Source organism: Mesoplodon bidens, assembly GCF_964165515.1.
Source record: "Mesoplodon bidens genome assembly, chromosome: 8".
Classification (NCBI taxonomy): domain Eukaryota; kingdom Metazoa; phylum Chordata; class Mammalia; order Artiodactyla; family Ziphiidae; genus Mesoplodon; species Mesoplodon bidens.
In genome coordinates this window covers 69,839,472-69,864,453 of record NC_138165.1, presented here as the reverse complement: position 1 = coordinate 69,864,453, position 24,982 = coordinate 69,839,472, and the positions used below count along the sequence as shown (strand labels likewise).

Below are 24,982 nucleotides of genomic sequence, written 5' to 3'. Positions count from 1 at the left end.
CGCTGTGCGGTACCTGGATTGTCGGCGTTTTCCTGTGTGTCGTGGCCTGAACAAGGTTGGGAGTCACCAGGTTAGAAGCCCTCTGGAGCTCACCCACCCGCCGTTATCCTGCCTCTCATTTCATGGCCATGGGCTGTGCTGTGGGTGCTTCGAACTGGACTCAAGGAATGGAAACACCGAGTGAAGGAGATGTTTTTCACTGGGGAATAGATGTTCTTCGGTCATTCCTCCAGGCCAGTAAAATGAACTTCCACAGCCTGACTTGGCTCAGAGGCTGCATTGCCTTTGGTGGTTTCCTGTCAGGACAGAGGAACCTGAAAGCAGTCGCTAGGCTTTCTCCGTGGTTTATTCATATATTTTGAGCGTCTAGACTGTGCACATTGCCGTCTCCTTTCAGTTCAGTGACACAGTAACCTCTGTTCCCTCGTCTCCTCCTAACCCGGCCTGCGTCCCCTCGCGGCCTTGCTTCCTCAGCGTCCAGGCTGCTCCCTTGCTCCTCTCTGCACAGTGTCACTGCCCACAGCATCTGCCTTGTCGCGTCCCCTGCCTCTGTCACCCCACCACCACCTTTGCCCTGTCCCTTTAAGTCCCAATTATCTCACAGCTCAGTTGAAGTCACAGATTCCCTAGCAGCCTCCACCCCTACCCATCTCTCCTTAGGTCCATCTCAGTGGGAGGCAGAGGTTTTTTAATCTGGGCTGTAATCATTCATGTGTGTTCGTTTTTTCACACAAATCAGGTTGGTTCTGTTTCTCCCTGCACTTCAGAGCTGGGCAGATAACATCGTGTGTTGTCTGTAAAAAGTACTTGTTGGTCTCCGTGACTCTGTTTAATCCAGGCTGCTTTGGGACTGTTTCTGATGGAGACCCCTGTGGCTTGTACCTTCCCAGGTTCACCATAGTGGCGGAGAGTCTGCAGCAGGTTCGTCAGCAGCTTAAAAAGCTTGAGGAGTTGGAACAGAAATACACCTATGAACATGACCCTATCACAAAAAACAAACAAGCGTTATGGGACCGCACCTTCAGCCTCTTCCAGCAGCTCATTCAGAGGTAACTTGAGAGAGATGTTTTGGCACCTTTTGCAATTATTTTACCCAGAGGAAAATTTTTCTGGTAATTCAGATCATTTAGAAGGGTTTAATAGGTTATACAAATTTTTATGGCTTCCCCAAATCAGGTCTTCCCGAATTCCCTGCTTATGTCGTTGGCCTGTCATTCTTGTGACCGTTTAGACTGGTTACCAGTCTCCTTCCCCGTGGCCAGTGTGTGACGAGACCTGTCTAGTCTAACCTGATGATATTTGTCCTCTCTTTCCTACTCCATGGTCTCATCGCATTGCAAGCTCTCAGATCCTCTCCATTGAACTGTTGGGTGGTAGCCTCCCAAACGGTCCCTCCCAAGCCCCTTCCCCCCTGTCCCTGTGACCCTGTGCTCTCCCAGAGCAGAGTTCAATCAGGTTTTTTGCCACCTGCTGATCTCAGGGGAGCCCCGCATCTGGTCACCCAAGCCGCACCTGCACAGCCTGGCCCTCACTAGCCACTCCAGAATTAGCTTCTATACATGCCCCATTTCCAGGCAGACTTGACTTCGTGCCCACCCTGGACATTTGCTTCTGCATTCCTCTCCCAACAGTATTTTCTCTGCCTCAGAGCTTTCTTCCCTTGTACCTCATTTCGAAACTGCATCCTGAATGTTTCACCTTATATCTCATCATGAAATCTTGCCAGAGTTCCCGGGCAGATGTTGTCTCCCTTCCGGATCTGCACAGTTCATTCTTTATTTTTCTCCCGTTCTGGATTTTATTATATCATTGTCTTGTGTATTTCTGTTTTCTTTGTCGTAAATTGAAAGGTCCTAGTAGACAGAGGTGTGCCTTTGTCATCTTCTTCCCCCACCAGGGCCTTACATAGTACCTTGCCCATGGGTAGGTGTTTCAGATGTGCTTAGTAGGTAAACAAATGGCACTAAGTAGAAGAGTAGAGTTCATATTGCAATTTTTTAAATGCTAACATAATAAAAATGTCTTTGGTTCCCTGTGGCTAATGTCCAAACAGGAATGCTTAGATGTTGGATTTTGAAATAATCGAGGACATTTACTTGCGTTTTGGAATGCAAATTTTATTCTTTTTTTAAAATTAAATTTAATGTTTGGAAATGTTTATTAGATAATAAATATTACTAAACAATTTTAAAATCAATTTTCCAAAGGATGTTAAAATGTCAGTTTCAAATTATGGTGGTAAGCAATATGGTACATGGTTCACTTTCAACTGTAGTAAAATTTATTTTTATCTTGTTCTTATTATCTTATTTTATTTTATTTATTTATTTTTGGCCACGCCACGAGGCATGCGGAATCTTAGCTCCCTGACCAAGGATTGAACCCATGCCCCCTGCAGTGTAAGCACAGAGTCCTAACCACTGGACCACCAGGGACTTCCCTATTTTTATTTTTTTTTTTATTTTATTTTTTATTTTATTTTTTTTTGCGGTACGTGGGCCTCTCACTGCTGCGGCCTCTCCCGCTGCGGAGCACAGGCTCCGGACGCGCAGGCTCAGCGGCCATGGCTCACGGGCCCAGCCGCTCCGTGGCATGTGGGATCTTCCCGGACCGGGGCACGAACCCGTGTCCCCTGCATCGGCAGGTGGACTCCCAACCACTGCACCACCAGGGAAGCCCCCTATTTTTATTTTTAAATTGAGATATTATCGACATATAACCTTGTATTAGTTTCAGATGTACAACATAATGATTTGATATTTGTATATATTGTGAAACGATCACCACACTAAGTCTAAATAGCAAATTTGATTCTTAAATTTGTAAATGAACAGAATCCCATTCAGAATTTTCATTGTTGAAGAGTATCACAGTTCACTGCAGTTACTCTGATTTTGTTGAGTGCAGTAGATTTGGGGATTTCTTTACTGACTAGAAAACCTCACTTTATTCATCCAGTTTGTTAGAATCTTTCAAACTTTTTTTTAGCTTGTGCCCTCTAACCCCCTCTCCTCTTTAGGGAAAATAACCTTTTACTGCCTCAACATTAATGGAAATGCTAACTTACCCTTTGCTGGGAATTTACAGCTCATTTGTGGTGGAAAGACAGCCCTGCATGCCAACTCATCCTCAGAGGCCATTGGTCCTGAAGACTGGAGTACAATTCACTGTGAAGTTGAGGTAATAAAGAAAAGACCCTGCACCTCCTATCACAAAGTTTGCACCCCAGCTTCCTTTCACAACACTGTTATATATGGTGCTTTAGAGGAAGTAATTTTGCAGTAGGCATTTTAATATGAATTCTTATTTAGAATATCTAAGAGTCTTGTCTTTTCTGTTCAGACTAGAAATATAAGAGAGATGTGTGTATATACACACACACACACACCTGATTTTTTTTCCAGTTATAGATGTAATGAATGTTTACTGTAAATAGGAATTCAAAATTGCAAAACTGCATATAGTAGAGAGTTGAAGTTCCCAGCAGCCTCATCCCCTCTTGAGCATAAACTCATAACCTGAGCTTTACATTCCCCCCAAAATGTATGCAGTGTGTGTGAATGTGGACTTATGACAGGTACATTTTTCTTCTGAGTGTGTTCATAGCTTTCCTCAGATTTCTCAAAGTTGTATGTGATCTAAATATCTGTAGACCACCATGGTAAACAGCCTGGTGTCAGTCCTCCCAGAATTTTGTCCATGTCTACATAAATATATAAATAAATACATTGTACTTATACGTATTTTTTTCATGCATAGACACACAAATATATATGACATACAGTGTTTAATTTTTAGAAACTAGGGTTCTGCTGTCTGTTTTTTGGCAGCCTGTTTTTCTCCTTCGTAATAAATTGTGGAAGTGTTTCCATGTTAGAACGTACAGCTTTTACAGCTTCACTTTCTTCCGTTGCACGGCTGCATTCATTTAGCTCCTCCTCTGCTGATGAGCCGCTGGACTCAGAAGAGCTGCACTTGCCTTCAGAGTTGGCCCTCGTCCTTTTTTCCAGGGTGCTGCTGAGTTAGGTCCGCAGGTGCTGCCTGTCGGCTGCCAGTGAACAGCACCACGCTTTAGCACTCCACCAGGTCCCAGAGCTCACAGCTGGCAGGAGGAGAAATCTAATTCCGTCATCTGCTTCACTAAAGGGAGCCAACCAGTGAGGGGCTCCCTCCCCAGCTCTCCAGCACATCAGAGCAGAGCACACCTGAGTCTCAGCCCCCGGCTCCTTCCATCTTTCCACACTGCCCTGGGGTGGTTATAGGTGTGACCTTCACTTTCCTGATTATAGGTGATAGTTTTTATTTTCTCCCAGCAGAATAAGCATTAGATACAAGTTTTAGTAAACGGCAGTGTTTGCTATTTTTACCTATAGAATTAGCCCAAAATAGAAATTTTGATAAAACTCAGCATTGGCGAGGCAATACAGGGAAGCAGATACCCTCACTCATGTTTGGTGCGAATATAAAATCAGTGCTGCTCTGTGTCAGAATTTAATGTTACAGTTTTGTCCCAGCAGTTTCACAGTTAGGAATTTATCCTACAAATACACTTTAAAAACATCCAAGTAGACATACAAGGATGTCACTTCCATTGTTTGTAATAACCAAAAACTGCATGAGGTGGGGGTTATTGAAATGTTCATCAGTAGGGAATTGGCATGATAAATAAATGGTAACAGATAATTTTTAAAAGGAATTATGACTTTTTTCTTTTCAGATTGTTGGTGAAATTGCAAGAGCTGAATTATAACTTGAAAGTCAAAGTCTCATTTGATAAGTAAGATATCTTTAATATTATCTAAGATACATGTACTATTGAAATGCTGGTTTTGTTAAATAAACATGGACTTCTGCACTGGGGCTGTTTGTAAGTGATCCCAGCACATTTAAATTGATAGCTCCTGTTCTGGATGTTGGGAGCATCCCCTAGAGCTGGTATCAACGTGCTTGTGCCTTTTTAGACTATAAGTGAACAAAAGAATGAGTGCATTTTATGCATATGAGCTTGTAATGATCAAGTCTCCAAGCAGCTACCACCCCTCCTCCTAGGCCAGCCCTAGAGGAAGGGCCCTTGATCAAACTCCAGGTCACCATGATTCTGCAGCCAGTGTGGACTTGTTTCTGGAGTGAAGCTGACAGCATTTTGGGGAGCCTGTGTGGAGCCTGCTGGCTTCACACTTGTCTCTTCTGGGCAGTAAGAACCCAGGAATGGGCAGGATCTCTCATGGGGTCTAAATGGAGCGGGGCCATCCTGTTTTGTCCTTAGTCCCTGGACCTGAACTATCAGTGACCTAAGCACTTACATTAAGGAACAAGATGGCTTAGCCCCTGCCATCCCCCCTTGATATATTTAATGCTTTTGTTGGTGTGTGTAACATACTGATTTACCAAGTTTCAAAACCATTTATGATAATCCAAGTCATTTTCCTCTGGCTTTTTGTCTCTTTCCATTCCTGTAACTATAGCCTTCTTTGTAGCATCGTCTGTGCCTTTGCTTTTCTCCCGTCATCTTTGGTTTCTCGGTGTATCAGTTAGCTTTTGCTGCATAAAAACCCCAAAACTTAGTGGCTTAAACTCTAAAACTTATTAATTTCTCTTATGCTGTGGGCTGTGTGTGGTCCTTCTGGTCTGGGCTGGCTTGGTTGTTGCTGGGTGGTCTAGCATGGCCTTGTATGTGTCTGTCTCTGCTGGGATAACTGGGCCGTTCTCTGTCGGGCTCTCAAAGAGGTCAGCCTGGGCTTTCTCCTACGGCAGCGGTGTTCCAGGTGGGTCAGAGCAGCAGCGTGCTGGGCCTGTTAGGCTAGACTTGGAACTTGTACGGCGCCACTCCCACCCATTGTGTGGGGAAAAGCAAGTCAAAATCCCCTGAGACTCAAGGGACAGGGAAATACATTCTGCCTCTTGAAAGGAAAAGCTGCAGAGGTTTTGTGGCCACTACAGTTTACCACACTCTGCTTAACTCAGTCTCTCTTTCAGTTTGTTCTTGCTCTTTTGTCTTTTCTGTCTGTTCCAGTTCTGAGTTTTCTTCTTAGTTTTGACAAGGTAGCTTTGTATCACACTATTCCTTTTATTGTGAATTTTCTTTTTTTGCACAAAATGTGGGTATATTTAATGCTGCTGAACTGCATGCTTAAAATACTTAAAATAATAAATTTTCTGTTATATATATTTTACCACAATTTAAAAAACTGAGATGCCACACTGGAGAAACTCAAGTTGAAGGACATTCCTAAAACACCTGAGCAGTGATGCTCAAAACTGTCAAAAACTTCAAAGACAAGGAGCGTGTGAGAACATGTTACAGATCAGAGGAGGCTAGGGTGATATGATGACAAATGTAACGTGGGGTCCCGGCTGGAGTCCTGTGGCTGGAAAAGGACTCTGGGGGGAAGTGAAGAAGTCCAGGTGAAGTGTCGAGTTAGCTAATTGTCATATGCCAAGGCTGGCTTCTTGGTCATTAGAAATATTCCGTGGTTATGAAGTGTAAGTTCTTTTTTTTTTTTTTCCAGATGGGAACATTGGTCACTGTCATAACTGACGGTGATTCTCATTCACAAAAGCGTTGAACTTCTAGTTGAGACAGGAGAGGAAGTAACTCATTTAACTGCGAGTGCGCTAACGATCTCTAACCTTCGCCTATGCCTGACAGATACATTATTTGTCCAGAACATGACGACATATCGCTACATTTATATAAGATACAGGTCTCTCAAGATTTTAACCTCAGATTTAAAACTTAAACTTGATAGTTTCCCCAAATAATTGACTCTTCAAGTACTTCTCTGAAAGCGTTAAAAATAAGAGAACAAAAGCAAGGCTCGAGCTATCACTTTGGAAGGTCCTCTGAGTCGTGTAGCCACAGAGCAGCGCTCTCTGCTCAGTCCCCAGTGCTTAGCTCGGTGCCTTGGAAAGGCACCGACTGAGTAAGTGCTCAACAAATAGCCATAACTCAGGCTTACGTTTACGGAGGGTGTGCTCTGTGCTCTCTTTACCCGGTAACAAGTTTCCTTCTCCCAGAGTCCTGTACGGTTGGTGCTATTAGCATGACGTACAGTAGAGGAAGGTGAGGCCCAGACAGTTTATTTGCCCAAGGTCCCTCAGCACAACTTGGCAGTGCTGGTGCGGGTTGATTGAGGGACTGAATGAGTAAATGAAAGGGCTGAACAGCCCCATTATTTGTTACTGATCTTGTACTTTTATATTTTTGTTAAAACTTATCTCAAGTTTTAAATACACATATATGATCACATATATATATGTATATATATATATATTTTTTTTTTTTGCAGAGATGTGAATGAGAGAAATACAGTAAAAGGGTACGTGAAGTACTTGGCACTATATTTTACGATCTCTTTGTTTGTTTATGTGTTGGTGTAACAGTTCCCAGCCTTTTGAGCATTTGTACCCTGTATCGTCTAGGTTTCGGAAGTTCAACATTCTGGGCACTCACACGAAGGTGATGAACATGGAGGAGTCCACTAATGGCAGTCTGGCGGCGGAATTCCGACACCTGGTAGGGAGCTCAGTTTCCCCCTTTTCTGTTGTGTCTGGTTTATTAGGACTTGATCTGTGATCGAGTGGCACTTGGTGCCCTGTGTGGTGGGCCGGGCACCCCCTAGGAGAAGGCTTCCTAGAATTCATGGCCGGTGACTTCAGCAGCACTTGGGGAATCTTGGCCCCCCCTCCTCATCCCAGGACTGTCCACTCTGTTTCATGCCAGTCTTCCTCTCAGAGATAACCTTGTTTGGGGGGTAGTGATCTCAGTCCAATATTCCATAAACCAGGGGCTTCCCTGGTGGCGCAGTGGTTGAGAGTCCGCCTGCCGATGCAGGGGACATGGGTTCGTGCCCTGGTCCGGGAAGATCCCACATGCCGCGGAGCAGCTGGGCCCGTGAGCCATGGCCGCTGAGCCTGCGCGTCTGGAGCCTGTGCTCCGCAATGGGAGAGGCCACAACAGTGAGAGGCCCGCGTACCGCAAAAAAAAAAAAAAAGAAAAATATTCCATAAACCAGTGTGCACATAAGCTATCTGTACATGGTTCCTCCAGGACCTCAGTGATCACTCACTCTAGATTCTTGGAATTTTCCCAGAGGTCACTATTGCCCCAAATCCTGACCGTTCCTTCTATCCCTCCAAGCATGGCAGAGGCCCCAGGAGTCTCTCTTTGGCCCCTTCTTCACCACCTCCCTCCTGGTGTCTTGCCTACAACCACTGTCTCAAGCACGTTATCTCCAGAGGAGTAGGGCCCGGGCACTGGCCAGTGGAAATCAGCAGAGGGGCTTAAGTGGGTGGTGCCTTCTCTCCTCTCTCCCTGAAAATCGGGACTGCCAGTTGTTCTGAAGATGTGTTGGTGCTGAGCCCTGCGCAATTCCTGGGCTGGAGCCTGCAGGGAGGTTCAAAGCATCCTTTTTTTTTATTGGCAACCATTTCACGAACCCGCAAACTCATAGCTGGGAAGCTAGACCTTGTGTGAGAGCCTCGGTCCAACCCAGGAGTCTGAGGGTGTCCGGAGCTGCTCTGGGGGCTCCAGGTTGCTCCCTTTATAACCTGCGTGATTGAAGTCCTTTTGAGGGCAGTCTTAGAGGCCTGAGTCACAGGCCTGGGAGACTCTGCGGAGGGAAAGGCAAGAGAAGCTGTGCCCTGAGCCCGGGGAGCATGAAACAGCTAATGAAGGTGATGGGGGATGGTTCGGGAAAAGCTGGCCTGGGGGAGGGAGCAGGATGCTGTTCCCTGGGATCCTCCTCAACCCTGTGGTGTTCACAGGCTGTCAGAACGCTGGGAAAAGGCACTCTCCCTCGTGAACCCACACAAGGGTCACTTCACCTCCTGTTCTGCGTTCTGAAAATAATCTCACTTCCTTCATTCTTTCTAAGTCCTCACTTTGGTTTGATTTGTAGATGGAAATAGCAGCTTTGATGATTATGGTACTGTTTACTAAGTTGTTGTTTTTTTTGTAGCAACTGAAAGAACAGAAAAACGCCGGTGCCAGAACCAACGAGGTGAGTCTTTCTCTCTTGTGATTGGTCTCTTAACTAGCGGGTCTGTCCAGTGAGGTTGGCTCCGTGGCCCTGGGGGCCAGGGACACCTCACAGAGGGGTGAGAAGCAGGAAGACCCGGCAGGGAAGGGCAGTGGACAAGCTTTGGGACATGGTGCATCTGTCATAACGGTAAAACCACTCTGTGCTTGTGCTTTATGGTTGTCAAGTGACTTTGCACATGAATTTATTGGACCCTCAACAGACAGCCCAGCAGAGTAGGTACGGTGGGCTCCTGTGTTATTCACATTTCACAGGTGAAGAAGTTGGACCACAGGAAGTTTGCAGGATTTAGCTAAGGGTGCACAGGGAGTTACTGTCAGAGCTAGAACAGGCCAGCTTCATGTCTGCCCTGCCCAAAACGATGTGTGCCGAGAGGGTTTTCCTGCCACCTGTCCCCTACCCAGTGCATCATCCTGCGGTCAGTTTCATTTTCACAGCCAGTCCTTGAGGGGCTGTGTTTGTGATGCATTCAGATATGAAGTATGGGCAGAGGACAGAATGCCTGGAGTTGCCTTGGTTTGGACCACTTGTCCTTTGTGTCTGCATGGCACGCACGCTGTCTTTCCCCACGACAGCCAGCAGAGGTCGTGTGGAACAGTGGGACGGGCACCGGCCCGGGCCTGACCAGCCCTGGCTTGGATCTTAACTATCTTTGTGACCTCCCAGGGATTTAGTTTCCTCTCCTGTGAGCAGGGATGGCAGCCACATCTCTCTGGTTCTAAGTTGTTGTGATGCTCGTGTAAGATAATATGTATGAAGGTACTTTGAACACTATATAACTTTTCTACCCATACCAAGGCACTTTGTGACCAGCCAGGCTTATGCAAATCAGCCCTCCCGATAGATAATCACACCTGGAACACATGTACACTTTCCACCCCATGTCAGCCTGAGGTGTGCAGCCCGCACACACCCTCAGAAGGGGCTGAGAGCCAGGATGCCTTAGGTCATGAATAAACCCATTAGAAGTTGTTGTTTCCCTATCGACATTTTTTTCCCCTTCATCCATATCCCTTGCCATAATATCAGAAATCTGGTCTTTGAGAGAACAGTGAGATACTTGGGATAATGAAATCTGGGATAGATGGTCAAAAACTGGAATGTTCTTCTGAATTGCAGCTGGTTAGGTTCAGGCTTTCTGCAGCCTGTTGCAAAAAGTGCTTAGTAGGCTCTTGCAAGTTTCAGGATCAGTGAATGAATCGCTATATTCCTTTTGTTTCCCTTTTCTCTTTTAAGGGTCCTCTCATCGTAACTGAAGAGCTTCACTCCCTTAGTTTTGAAACCCAGTTGTGCCAGCCTGGTTTGGTCATTGAGCTTGAGGTGAGACTTACATGTTCCCGACGTGGAAAACTTTATTTTTACTTTGAACTGTTAACGTGTATTTATATTTCTCAATTTTTATTTTAGACGTATTTACCTAATTGCTAAAAAAGATTATTGTTTTCAGCCAGTACTATCTTGATGTTAATGTAATCATTCGGGCAGATAGAGAACTGAATTAACCTTCAGGTACTATAAGCTAAATGTTCCAGTTGAGATGTCCTATGTTAATTTTTTATATGAAGCATTGAAACTTATTTCTTAACTGAAAAGATATATCAAAGACAAATTCAACTACGAACCAAAGAACATAACTTTACATTCTTAATTTTCAAATATAAAAGATAATGCAGATATCCAAGGAATCCCTTGCTTAGTTGAGGGGCTGCATAGTGGTCTGAAGGTGATGTTTCTGTGATTCAGATGATTTCAAGGTCTTTGTCATCTTCTAGACGGCCTCTCTGCCCATCGTGGTGATCTCCAATGTCAGCCAGCTCCCGAGTGGTTGGGCCTCCATCCTGTGGTACAACATGCTGGTGGCAGAACCCAGGGTATGGAAAACACATCTACTTTCGTGCCAGGGGTTAACCAGAGACCGCATGCTCTAGCTTCTGCATATCTGAAAGAGCCCCTAAGGGCCAGATGTTGAAGGAAAAGTGGCACAACTCAAGTGGCATTGCTAAGGATCGGAGTAATTCTGGAAAAGCGAAGCATGTGTATGTATTAGAAATGAGAATTATGATTTTCCTTCCATGTGAATAAGCTCAGGCTTATTCAGGCTGTATGATTTCATACAGCTTTTACTGTGGAAGAGATCCTTTATTTTTATGCTTTTTAAAAAATGTATATATGCTAAATAAGCCTGCTCCATTCTTAGAGTGTGGGTACTCTAATACGGTTGATTAATTACAGTTGATTCTGGTTATTCACTGTACTTAAAGTCCTTTAAAGTCACTGTGCACACTGAGTTGGCAGATACTGAACCGCTGCATCTAGGGGAAACATGGGGTTAGGTTCCCATGAGCCTCTGGCACAACATTTGCATTTGCTGATCAATACATAACCTTGTTTTGTTTAAAGATCCCTCATCTAATATGCTTGTTGATTCATTAACATTGAACTCATGGCAAGCAGCTTTATAGCTCACGTCTGAACAAAGCTTATATATCACATGCATTTTCTCCACAAGGCATTTTGGAACACTAGATAGCACTTCAGCCGTGCCCTTGAGGGCCATGTTAAAAATGAAATCACCAACAAAAAAGCATACGAAAATGCAGAAACCGTGGCACTAAACAGACCTCAGAAAAGACACTCGGGTATAGTATGAGAGCTGAAATAGAAAGGCAGATCATAGCTTTGTTTGACCTCACCTGGAAACATACATGTTTGGCAACTCAAACTTTTCACTGCTGTGTGCCTGTGTACATCTGCAAATGACTGCAGAAGTGCCACGAATATTGATTTGGGAATTAAATTTTAGTGAGTTGATGAATTCACAAATGTGGATCTGCAAATAATGAGGATTTCTCTTCTTTAGCTGTGAAAACATCTGTGTGTCATAGATGAGAACTGAACTGTGGCACAGATCCGTGTTTCAGTGCCAGGCTTGTGACTGGTGGCTCGTCAGTAGCCCTTAGCTTCTGGGTGTTTTCTCTCTAGAATCTGTCCTTCTTCCTGAACCCGCCTTGTGCACGATGGTCTCAGCTTTCAGAGGTGCTGAGTTGGCAGTTTTCTTCTGTCACCAAAAGAGGTCTCAATGTGGACCAGCTGAACATGCTGGGAGAGAAACTTCTTGGTATGAGCATATTCACTTTTTACGTAACTAACAATTGAAATTCGTAAAATATCTTGACTTGCTCCTTTCCCCCTCTTTCCTCTTTATTTTGTTCAAGGTAGGAGAGTGTTAAAATCTATTGGCTTTTCCAGCAGCAGTTTGTTATAGCTAAGTGAGAATGATGCCTCACCTTAGAAGGAGATAGAGACCTGATAAAAGATTTAAATGAATCATTTCCCCGTTATCTCATATTAACATTTCTGAGCAGGGTTCCTAGGGGAAAGATGTCTAAATTATGTAAAATATATTACTTGTGGCTAAAATAAATTCTTTGAGAAATATGAAGCTTTATTAACCTTGGGGAGAAAACCAGTAAGCCCCCAACATGGTAAGAATAAGGTCCTCGGGCTGCCCACCACACAGCACACGCCCAGGTCTCTTACATCAGGTGGCCCAGGTGTGAGGAGACACTGTCCACATCAGGAGGATGCCCGTGACCAGCACTGCCTGATGGGCAGGGTGCAGCCCATGATAGAGAATTCCCTGTCAGTGGCTGATGTCATGGATTTATTGGTTTCCCACACTAAGCAAACCGAAGACCTACTAGTCTCAAGGTCAGATCTTCAATGAATGGGACTCCCTGAACTATTTCTTTAAAAATCCACGGTCACCTTTTTTCCAGATTTGCTTTCTATATAGCAGAACTGCATGTACTACAAACACCGGTGGGCTTTTCCTAACCAAATGGCTCTCAGCAGTGCCTTCTCTTGGCCATGCAGCTGTCACAGTGAGAGTCTTGTGCAATTTAATGAAAAGAAGTCATTCCTATTCCTTTCCCTTATTTGGTGAGAGTTAAGACAGATATCTTTTCTGCCTACAGTGGCTTATTCGGGGTTCTCCGTGAAGAGAGATGTCAGGCTCACCACCTCTTACGGCCAGGCTTCTTCAATTTGTGTAGCTGATAACCCCGAGGCTTCCTTCCCCTCTCATTTCTCTCACTGGGCTTTTGATTTGCATCTACCTCCCTGAGCCTGTGTCCTATTTGGAGAAGGGCTGAGGGAAATGCCTAATTAATATCTAAAATAATCTTGTAAAGTCAAGTGTCAGTTAAATCGATCACCTAGGGGTGATCTTGGTCTTAGTCTGAACTTGAAAAAAACTCCTCAGGGTCACCGGGAGAGGAGCCTGCCAAGGAGGGAGAGGGAAGCGATGGGAAATGATATTGCACAAGGGGGACCAAATCGAGGCTTCTCCAGAAAGCACAAGCGATTGTATTAGTGGATCTGAGACTCTCAGCTGTGTCCACACAACCTGCCTTTGTTGAGTGTTGGCTCTATGAGAGCTAATACAGCAGCCGTCAGTCCAGCCAGAGCTTCAGAATGGATTCCCATTTCCTTAAAAAAACTTGTTTTTATTTGTTTAGGTCCCAGTGCTGGCCCTGATGGTCTTATTCCATGGACTCGCTTCTGTAAGGTGGGTGCTGTCTGGAGTTTATACTCAGTGCTTTCTGCTCTCTGTTGAGGGTCTCGGGTTTCTCGCCGCGGTGCCGGCTGCACTGTGCTTGCTTTGGCGTGTTCCTCTCGCCCCCAGAACCCCTAGGGCAAGTTGTTTCCTTTCCTTCAGCGCTGAAGGTTAGTCTCCAAGTGCGAGTCCGACAGGAAGCACCTGCCTGGGTGATAACATTCTCTCACATCCGAAATGAGGCTTCTGTTTGCTCACACTGACCCCTGGCCTGGCAGCGTTTTAGCTCTGTCCACGAGTAACGTGTGGTCTGTGCCGGCGTAGACAGCCTGCTGGGCCGGAGGGGTGTCTTGAGCCTGCTCAAGCAGTGAGACCAGTTGGGGGGAATAATCCGACCCCGCTAGGGTCACCGGACAGTGCTGACAAGCTCACGCTGCTGGAGTTTAGCAGTGTGAAGGCAACTGGTATTCTGGGATCACGCTGGAGGTCATTCCCTGGCTGGGTCGCTAATGTTTGGAGAGGGAAGCAGAGCCTGGCTCAGGAAATGGAGAGCTTGGTGTCTGAAAGCTGGTAAGAGGGGAGGGACGGCTCTGTAGGGGGCAGTGCTAGCTTTGGCAGCTGGGCAGTCTTTGCAAACTAAAACCCGATGGCGGGAGGAGACATGCTAAGTCACTGTTTTGGATTTCTTGGTTTCTAATATGTGCATCTGTATACTTGCAGGAAAATATAAATGATAAAAACTTTCCTTTCTGGCTTTGGATCGAGAGCATCCTGGAACTCATTAAAAAACACCTGCTCTGTCTCTGGAATGATGGGTAAGGGCCATTGATAGGTGTATTTCTGAAACATATGTTGAGCACACACTCCATTACTGCAAGGCTGAGATAGGCCTGACCCAGACAGGCTTCATTATTTGGCAAGACTTGGGTGCATCTCACAGAAACAGATGCTTGCAGGCTGTCCCTTCAGGCATTCACGATAGTAGACCCTCATAAGATTAAAATTATATTTTCGTAGTGTATGTATATGCATTTTCAAAGCTAAATTTAAAAGCCCTGAGTGCCATTCATGCCTTCATTCATTCTATGAAAATTTCTTGAGCACCTGCTTTATTGCCTCCAAGGAGGGAAGAAAAAACTTTTTTGACTTGGTAAATTGTTTCTAATTTTTCCCAGGGTCAGTTGATGCTTCAGCAAAGACTTTAACCTGGTCAGAGGTCTAGAATATGAAAATGGGTTGTCTGAGCCTTTCTCTTCACTAGAAAGGATGCATGAATTCAGACATTTTCATGGCCTTCAGAATCCCTAGGTGAAAAGGAAAGGCTCATTAATCCAGCAAGTATTTATTGATCATCTGTAGCATCCAACGGGCACCATGTTAATGAGCTTTTTTTGGACTTCAGCATATGTATGTATGAGTGAAATGCTTCCTGAAGTGTCAATGAAATAGATCTTAAAGCATCTAAAATAGTGGATACATTTCTATCCTGTGTTCGTGTGTCACGTTGCAGTCATCTTGATTTGTAAGTGAACGTGGAAATTACAGTCATGACTGAACCTCAGAGTACCTCCATCAATCCCTGTCCACACGCAGGTGTATCGTGGGCTTTATCAGCAAGGAGCGCGAGCGGGCTCTGCTGAAGGACCAGCAGCCGGGGACCTTCCTGCTGCGGTTCAGTGAAAGCTGCCGGGAAGGGGCCATCACGTTCACGTGGGTGGAGCGGCCCCAGAACGGAGGTGGTAAGCCAAGGCGCCTGCACACACACCGATTCAAAATGTGGGTGCAAGCCCTTCTTCTTCGCTGCAGATCAACTCATACAAATAATGAGCTTCTGACATACAGTCGCAGCTCCTCCACTTATCCCTAGCTGAGCTTCCCCAGTAGGATTTGATACATCACCAAGGGCTATTTGGGATTCGTTGCCTGGAGCATATTGTGCAAATGATGGTTTTTTTTTTAAAGACAAGGCCACATTCTTTCCATTTTGTCAGGTATGTCACCTGTAGGTGAAAGATGCGAGTCAGTATGACTGGCAGTCATTTATTGGGAGGAAACCCACAGTGCACAGGCGTGAGCTTCCAGACCCACGGAAGGGAATCCCACGTGGATGTGCACGGAGGAGGGCAGGCTCCATGAGAGGGGTCCTGGGACTTGGGTGCAGCCCTCCACCCTGCCTTCTGAAAGAGAAGGCTCGTGCATGTTTATCTGGGTTATATCTTATAACTTTGACCAAGTGCATCCATGGCAAAAACAGTTCCGAAAACCTACGCGTTATGGAACAGGTTTCAGTGGAGACAAGAAAGTGATAAAGACAAACTGGTGACTTTTCACTCTTGCTTGTAGTTTGCTCTGTTTGAAGGATTGGAGGGAAAACTGATTTGTTCCAGTGACTTACGCTTTCAGTTAGAAGATGCAAAAAGATGGGATACTTTTCTTGTTCTATTTTTTTTTTCCTCTGGTAAAAAAACAGGAGAGCTGGGGTTAGAGCCCGGTGAGGACAGTAGATGGTAGAGCCTGCCCTTTTCTTCTTCTCCCCCGGTAATTCTTTCCTGAACTTGCTGAGAGATGGAACTAGCAAACCAGGCCAAGATGAAAACCGTTGGCAACCGGAAAGTTTAAAGCAGGGCAGCACCAGCTACAAAGCTTTGGTCTGAAGTTCTAGAGCAGAGTCCCCAGAGCACCTGACAGCAGCCACTGGAGTGTGTGCCCCAAAAGTGAAATCCTGGATCAGTTAGGAAGCAGGGTTCCAGTGAAGTCTGGGACTAAGACCAGGAGTGAATTAAACTGTTTTTTTACATTAACGATTAGAGAAAAAAATAGCAAATAGGGTCTCTTTTTGGTTTGTTTAAAAAGTTGTTTTCCATGTGTTGTCGTTGTTTATTTTCATTTTTCAATATGAAGAGAAAGACAAAGTGAGTTTATCTTCTAGTAACTTAATCTATGGCTTGAGCCAAGAAGACCCAATTAGTAATTAGTTATTTTTAAGGTATTTAATAAATTTCTTTTGGCTAGACTTACAAATCTAAGTAAATAATGACAAATGCAGTATTACCGAGAGTAATGATGGCCTTTATTTTTCCTATTTTAAAGAAAGGATAATAATCTATTTAGGCATAAAGCAGTTACATGCTCTGTGATGTAACTCCTAGATTGTGTTTAGTTCTTACCAGTTTCTGTCGAATCCATAAACTCTGCAGTGTTTGTTTCTCTCCTCTATTGTTGAGGGATATTCTGTGGGACTCACTTTGCTTTTCTTCCTTTTAGAATCTTGCTTCCATGCGGTTGAACCCTACACAAAGAAAGAACTTTCTGCTGTTACTTTCCCTGACATTATTCGCAATTACAAAGTCATGGCCGCTGAAAATATTCCAGAGAATCCCTTGAAGTTTCTGTATCCGAATATTGATAAAGACCATGCCTTTGGAAAGTACTACTCCAGGCCAAAGGAAGGTAAGTGGGCAGAGTGTGCAGGCATTGCCTGATGAGTCATAGCACAGCCCAGTCGTTCCTGTGGTTGTGTTCTCCCTTCATCTAGTCCAAAGGTTTGCGGGAGACAGGCGTTAACCCCACACACTGCCCTTGCCTTCCTGTCAGTGCAAGGTGCCAGCACAGACTTCCCCCACGCCATGTCACTAGCCCACCCCTTCTTTTGAATTGGTAAAAGCAGGCTTTCTAATCAACACAGCGCAGTTGAAACATAATATATTGTTTGGCCTGACACAGATAGTAAGAAAGGAGTAAATGGTTCTTGATCTTAGGGGCGTTGGAGAAGGTCCATTTCTGGTCGTGTGTACTTGTTACATTTTGACTTTTTCTACGTGGAGGGGTAAAACGTAGGGCCTGTGGTGGTCACCTGCTTTATGTCAGCCTGCTGCTGAAATTGAGGAAACGGAGGCCCGGGCAAAGTGAGGTGGTCCCTTCATGGTGACCTGATAAGTTATTAGGTCACATCACTGAGAGCAGGTCTAAGCTTAGCACACGGGTCTCCCGCTGCTTAGTCTTCATTGAACTGCATTTGAGAAAGTGGAAGTTAGACTAATCTGGTTTGGAATGCACCAACAAACTTAATGATTTTTCAGGATCACTAGCCTCAATATTAGCACAATTACTTTAGATGCACCCAGCTTACCTTGACAGATGTGTTTATTACACCAACCAGGCCAGGACCATAAACCCGATAAAACTTCTGTAGGATTTCAAGCCTTGGAAAGAGGACCGTCTTAGCTTGACTTCTGTGCTGAATGTGCCTCCCCTTTTCGTCTGGTTGTTTCTGCATTCGCAGTACAATTTCAGGTGACCCAGGCAGGGAGTCTAACCTGACTGCCAAGGAAAACAGTCCAGTCTTGATCAAAGAAGAAGTTCATTGTTCTTGTGTAATTTCTGCTAACGGAAAGTGTACGTGATGTGTTTGCTTCTAGCCCCAGAGCCTATGGAACTTGATGGCCCTAAGGGAACAGGATATATCAAGACTGAATTGATTTCTGTGTCTGAAGTGTAAGTGAACACAGAAGAGTGACATGTTTAAAATCCTCAAACAAGCCCCCCTCCTGGCTGGGGCCTGTTGAAGATGCTTGTTCTTTGCTTTTCCATTGTAATTGTTGCTGCCACCATCACAGATGGACCTGTGGAAAGATTCTAATTAGAGATCCTGGTGTCACTGCCTATCAGCGTTTTATTGCCTTTATAAAAACAAACAAACAACAAACCAAAAAAATCCAAAAAAAAGTTGTATTTAAGGCATATAAGTTCTCCCCAAACTGATATTTTGAAAAAGTGTAAATAAAATGAACAAAAATTGATCAGAGTGGGAAAGCAGTTCTTTTCAATCTAGAAAAGGCCAAAGTAATGACTGAGATACATTTTTTTCCGTTTGCTTTTATTTTGTTGTTTCATTTTGTAAAAGGTAGAAAAAATTTTGGAAAAGTCATTGTCAGTTATTTGGCCTGCAGCACTGTCTTGGGGTGAATGGATGTAGCCTTCATGTAAAAACCCTCTGGAGCAGCTTTATCTGCATACAAACCTCAAGGTAGGGATGAGGGACTCCCCAGACATTTCTCTGGCGCTTCTCGGGCCAGGGTAGGTGACACAACTGCACAAGCTCGTGCCCATGTTCACCCAGGCAGAAGCGGTGCCGGATCCAGACTGGCTATTTCTGGCTCACATCTCTAGAGTACAGTGTGTTTCCCAAGGGGCTGGGCTGGGGACATGAACCTCTCGAGATCTGTCCTTTTTCAAATGTATTTTACAAGTGTATACACTTCCCTGAAATAAAAATCTAAAATGATGATTCAGTCACAGGCCAAAGATGAAATGGCAAAGTTTGCACCACTGCTCTCATAATCTAGATGTTAACACTTCCTGTTCCTTTCTCCCCATTTTAGTCACCCTTCTCAACTTCAGACCACAGACAACCTTCTTCCCATGTCTCCTGAAGAGTTTGACGAGGTGTCTCGGATAGTGGGCGCTGTAGAATTTGACATGGTGAGTACCACACAGGGACGCTTTTGGCATGCTGAGTCTTTGCTCTCTGAGGCAGGGAGGGTGCCTGGCAGACCCTGGGCCTATCTGTGAGCTCTCAGAAGGAGCCTCTGGCAGAGCCCAGAAGGGTGGTTTTTAGACTAGCTGTGACAAGTTGGAGCCTGCTGTGTTTAAACAAGCTACGTCGTCACCAGGATTTTTACTCCTGGCCTTCAGCAGCTTACAAAAAATAATGACATTTCAAATATTTAAAAGCTCCCCCTCTGCCTTTTAAATTTGTCCACATAGAAATCTCATATGTTAAGGAACTAGGATTTCTTTTTTTTTTTTTTTTTTCTTTTTTTCTTTTTGCAGTATGCGGGCCTCTCACTGTTGTGGCCTCTCCCGTTGCGGAGCACAGGCTCCGGACGCGCAGGCCCAGCGGCCATGGCTCCCGGGCCCAGCCGCTCCGCGGCATATGGGATCCTCCCAGACCGGGGCACGAACCCGTATCCCCTGCATCGGCAGGCGGACTCTCAACCACTGCGCCACCAGGGAGGCCCGGAACTAGGATTTCTTTTGGCCCGTTGTTTCAGCACTGTGTCTGGGTGAAGAGGTGTTATTTTTAGGAAGGGAGGAGACTAATGCTTGGTATACAGTCATTACAGAGACTTGGGCAACCACAACGAGACACTTTACCCGATTTATGTTTGAGAACGAACTTGTACTGCTAGCACCTGGGGCTGTGAAGGGCTTTGCCAAGAGTAAAAAGTTCAAGGAGTGAAGCAGAGTGTCATGAGTACCGTGACAGGGATGGGAACAGGGCTGTCCACAAAAGAGTGCATCTTTCTTTGGGAGAATGTTTTTCAGTATGTCAGATAGTATTGTTTGCCTGTCAGCCTGAAATCCTTCCCCTTAAAGATTTTATTTATTTATTTATTTTGATTGGCTGGATTTTTGCTGATGCTGTTTTAATTTTAAGCTCTTTTCCACATGAAGCTATTCCAGGTCATTTTTTATAAATTTATCTATTTTACTTATTTAGTTTTGGCTGCGTTGGGTCTTCGTTGCTGCGCACGGGCTTTCTCTAGTTGTGGCGAGCGGGGGCTACTCTTCGTTGCGGTGTGCGGGCTTCTCATTGTGGTGGCTTCTCTTGTTGCAGAGCACAGGCTCTAGGCGTGCAGGCTTCAGTAGTTGTGGCACACAGGCTTCAGTAGTTGTGGCTCACGGGCTCTAGAGCGCAGGCTTAGTAGTTGTGGCGCACGGGCTTAGTTGCTCCGCGGCATGTGGGATCTTCCCGGACCAGGGCTCGAACCCGTGTCCCCTGTGTTGGTAGGTGGATTCTTAATCACTGCGCCACCCAGGAAGCCCCCCAGTTCATTTTTTTTAATTTGCTTAACGTTTTAAAGAAAAGCCTCTCTGAGTCGTTACTGGCCCTCCTTCATCACTGGTGCCTGGCACAGACTGCTCAGCGACGCAGGACAAGGACAGGATGAGGGGAGAGGCCGCCATCTCCCAACGTTCAGGGTCGCTCAGCCCTGCGTTCAGGGAATGCATTTGTGTGGCATTAGTGATATCTGTTTAGACTCAGGTTTCTGGTATGTAACCTTTTCCTTATCCTTTTCCCTCACCTGAAGAAACACAGGCTAAAATCTGTACACCCTCCTGATTGTTAAGGCTGAAAAAAAATCACTTAGAAAAATGCTTAGGTAGTGTAATAGCACAATAGTTCTGTTCCTATTGGCAAGTGAAAGATGAACCTTGTACCTGTGTAAGGTTGCGTCCTCTGTTGGAATGTAGCTCCCCACACTGCTCTGAAGTGTTCTGTGAGCCCTACACAAAAATGGAATAGCTGTAAAGCCCTGTTTAGAAAGTGTAAGATCGATGGACAGAACCAAACAATGGTGCGATCTTCTTTTTCTCCTCCTTTGCTGTTCTGAACAAGTTACATCATCATCATGGTCATCACCACCATTAATAGGTGACACTTGTTAAGCACTTACTGTGTACCAGGCACTCCACGGGTAGTAACTTAGTCCTCACAACAGCCTTCTGAGTTAGGTATTACTGTTTTTCCCACTTTACAGATGTAGAAAAAAGAGGCTCTCCAAAACTGTGAAACTTGACTAAGATGAAGTAGTTAGTAAATGAGGGAACGAATATTTGAATCCACCTGGGGTGTCTCTAGACTGCATGTTCTTGTCTACTCTCCTGGAATGTCCCCCACAGAAAGCTGATCTCTGATTTTTCAAAACCTGCACCCAGGGGAAGCTGTTTGCACTCGACACTGAGTATGTCTTGTTCTGGTTTATTAAGACGAAGGCAGTGTAGCCTTTGGGTGAGAGGCCTGTGTTTGGGATGTGGAGATCACAGCTCCAACTCTGTCATACCGTTATGCCCTGTGACCTTGAGAAAATAAGATGGACTAGTCCCCTCCATCTGTGCGTGCAGTGTGACCGCCTTCTCTGTGCTCTCGGAGCGATACTGTGGGAGCAATTTAATTACTTGAAATAAATGCCAGGAAATGGTTTTGTGGCTCTGGATCCCCTCTCCCCCTGCCCAGGAGCCATCCATTTCATTCCAGATGATTTCATTTATAGAATAAAATAAAGCTATTTTTATATACACACACACACAGAGATCTCTAGAGTAAACCCATAGAAGATTTAAGAGCTATAATATGGGCACAACACTGGTTAGACAAAATTAAAGTTGGATTAGTCTCCGAATTGGGTGGACTCCACCTTGTCTGTCCCAAATTGTCCTCAACCTTGGCCATGATTTCCTTTCCGCATCCATCCACTCTTGGAGTTAGGGCATGTGCTCTGAAATAGACCTTTCATGGAGCTGGCTGGTTTCAGCCATGTCTGGAGGTTGCAGCTCTGGACCAGGGGGCACTGGGGCCAGCGCCTGGTGCCGCGTCAGGAGCAGGAGGACCGCAGGCTCCTGAGAGACAGCGCACCAGTGTTTTCTGTAGCCTGGCTTCAGTGCTTGTTTAGTCTGGCTTTCCTGTACAGTAAACTTTTTCCTCTGGGACTACATGAGAACCAGTCTCCTCTCCTAGAGGCCTTTGGGCAAAGCTTGGATGAAGCTTTCAACAAATCTATCTGTTAGAGACGATCAGTCTCCTTTGAACAGATGAGGACCTTCGGATTTAGAGGTTAAGTAACATGACTTGGTCACACAGCTAGTAAGAGACAGTGACAGGATTTGAATCCAGGGTCGCTTGCTTTCTCTCTCTCTCTCTCTCTCTCTGAAGACCACCATCTTTACATATTTTACTCTCAGCCAGACTGAAACATAGGGGCAAAACCTTCATTGTGCTTTTCAATCCAAAATATTTTCCTAAGAGCCCATTATGTACCACCCACTATCGAGTGCTCGGGATTAAAAAAAAAAAAAAGTACTCGGTTCTCAAGAGGCTTATAGTCTAGAGCTGTGTTGCTATTGGTGTTTTGGGTCTGAATGATTCTCTGTTACGGGGCCGTGCTATGCGTTGCAGAATGTACAGCAGCATCCCTGGCCACTACTCACGAGATGTCAGTAGCACACACACCTCCACACCCGGTCGTGACAATCCAGAATGTCTCCAGATGTTGCCAGAAGACCGAATCACCCCTGGTCGAGAGCACCTGGTCTAAGGGGAGAGCCCAGCATGGGAGTGGGATAGGAAATCGGTGGCAGGCCGGTGTCCTTTGGATGAGCAATTCACTGCCTCCGAGGGGCCCTGCTGGGGGAGGTGGAGGGGTTCCTAATGATTCTACTTCTCTCGCCTCTACCTCAAACTCATTCGTTTGTTATTCCTGCTGAGTGGCCTTTAAGGAAAAGTCGTCATTTCCCCCAAAGCCCTCTCTCCCTCTGGCATACAGCTCAGCATTGCCTCACTCTTGTTTTGCACGAGCAGATTTGCCACGTTGCTCTGTCCCCAGACTTGCATAACAGCAGAAAGCTTTATGCAGCTTGGATGAATTGACAGAATTAAGCCAGCAGGCTGCAGAGTAATAATCCATCAGCTTAGGTGACATAAAAGGTCTCTGTTAGTCCAGGAGAAAAAATAGCACATGCTGAAGGCCCTCTAATTCCATGGTGGTTTTTTGCCGGGGGATGTGTCTTTCTACTGCTCCATTGTAGAGCACACAAGTGATGTTAAATATATGAGTCTGCGTTTTACAAGAGCGGTGTAATAAATGTAACCACGTTTTCCTTTTACAGATGAATGCGGTATAAGAGCGTGAATTTTTCTCATCTTCTCTGGTGACATTTTTCCCTCCCACCTGTGATTCCCTCCTGCTACTCTGTTCCTTCACATCCTGTGTTTCTAGGGAAACAAAAGAAAGGCCAGCAAATTCACTGCAACCTGTTGATAGCAAGTGGATTTTTCCCTAATTCAGAAACATCTGTTACTCTGAAGGGCTTCATGCATCTTATTGAAGGTAAAATTGAAAGGCCCTCTCCACAGAGTGGGTTTTACAAATAAAAAACATCCAGATACACCAACAGCATCAGAACTAGAATGAGAGTCCTTTGGGAAAGGTGAAATATTTAGCAGCTTCTAGCAAATGCCATGCCTAGAGTCAGTGCTCAGTGTTATAGGTGGTTGGGTAGATCACACGGTTATTTAGGCAACTGCTTCGTGCAGAATTGGCATATTTCTATCCTGGAGAATTCTTATTTGTTCTCTCTGCTTTAAGTGGGGCTAGAAGTTTTCCAGTGGTTTGCCTATGAAATAGTGCAAAGTTAAGTTTACATAGAATTACATCACCTCTTTATTGAAGGTAGCCATCCTGTATCTGGGCAGAGGATAAAAGTTGTGTTCTTTGTTATATCTTTCACAGTAGCCATTGAAAGCTAGAGACAAATTCTCTCTCGGGAGAATTAGTTTTTCTGTTTGTTATGGCTTTATGATACTGGCTAATATGAAATGGAAGGAAGTAAACTTTCCACGTGAATAGTGTTTTCCGTTTAAACTTTAATATCCAGACCTGAATATATTCTGCCTTCATCACGGTCACTAGTAAATGAAATTGTCTTCACAGTTCTATCAAGGGAGCCAAACTATTAACAGCTCTCTTAAAGTAAATCCTGTTATTTTTCAAAAAGTTGAAATTAATTGTAGATGTAGACAAACTCAGAAATTTAATGCATGTTTCTTAAATGGGTTCAATTATCTTTATTGTTTTTAGGTGGTATTTAGTCTTAGTCGTAAAATTTTCAAATTGAGAAGAGAAAATAGTAACCGACAGTCATTAACCAGAGATTATGAGAATCAAATAATTTGAAAACTCATCCTGTGTAACTCACTGAGAATTGCGTATTTTTCACTGATGAATGTGTTTTTCTCACAAATACATTGCAAATGGTTCCACTGTCTCTCTTGTGCTTTTTCTAGACCCTTTTTGGACTGGATGATGTTTTGTGAAGTGTGTTGTGTTACTTACCTCGTCCCTTCATTAGCACTGACATGCAAAAACGTGGTTTAGGGAGTGGGTTTGACAGGGTTCTTCTAGATAACATTGACACACTGCTGTCTGCAGCTGCATCTTATGTTTCTACTGTCTCCACCACAACCATACTGTTATGTAAATACTGTATTTTTCTGGTGGGAATAAAGTTTCCTTGAAGTCTATCTCAAACTTAAAGCTAAAGTATATATACTGCATTAAATATAATATGCACATTGTTCTTTCCTTGGTATTAAACACAAATCAAGGCCTCCTCTCAGATTTTACATAAGATGATTGGGTTTGCGTTGACTTTTTAAATTGAAATGATGAAGGAACAAAGATGACAGTTAAAAAAATTGTCTCTAATTGCTAATATTTAACTATTTGGTATATATTTGCCCTCTAAGAATGCTTTGGCATAGTTTCATTTTACTGCACCAGTCAAGAGACTTTGTTTACTTTTAAAAAGTATTAAAATTATA

The 24,982-nt window shown here is 44.6% G+C and overlaps 1 protein-coding gene across 2 annotated transcripts in view; it reads left to right on the top strand.

Moving 5' to 3' along the window:
- STAT1 (signal transducer and activator of transcription 1) overlaps positions 1-24,426 on the top strand; it is a 42,882-nt gene extending 18,456 nt beyond the window's left edge. For both annotated transcript variants that reach the window (XM_081242644.1, XM_081242645.1), the window contains exons 10-25: positions 891-1,049; positions 3,088-3,180; positions 4,718-4,777; positions 7,290-7,319; positions 7,423-7,516; positions 8,961-9,002; positions 10,278-10,361; positions 10,814-10,912; positions 12,024-12,159; positions 13,562-13,611; positions 14,320-14,414; positions 15,193-15,338; positions 16,864-17,049; positions 18,018-18,093; positions 18,981-19,080; positions 23,269-24,426. In XM_081242644.1, coding sequence (XP_081098770.1) covers positions 891-1,049; positions 3,088-3,180; positions 4,718-4,777; positions 7,290-7,319; positions 7,423-7,516; positions 8,961-9,002; positions 10,278-10,361; positions 10,814-10,912; positions 12,024-12,159; positions 13,562-13,611; positions 14,320-14,414; positions 15,193-15,338; positions 16,864-17,049; positions 18,018-18,093; positions 18,981-19,080; positions 23,269-23,283 — 1,465 coding nt within the window. In that variant the 3' untranslated portion in view covers positions 23,284-24,426. The remainder of the gene's footprint in view (positions 1-890; positions 1,050-3,087; positions 3,181-4,717; positions 4,778-7,289; positions 7,320-7,422; positions 7,517-8,960; positions 9,003-10,277; positions 10,362-10,813; positions 10,913-12,023; positions 12,160-13,561; positions 13,612-14,319; positions 14,415-15,192; positions 15,339-16,863; positions 17,050-18,017; positions 18,094-18,980; positions 19,081-23,268) is intronic.
- The last annotated feature ends 556 nt before the right edge of the window (positions 24,427-24,982 follow it).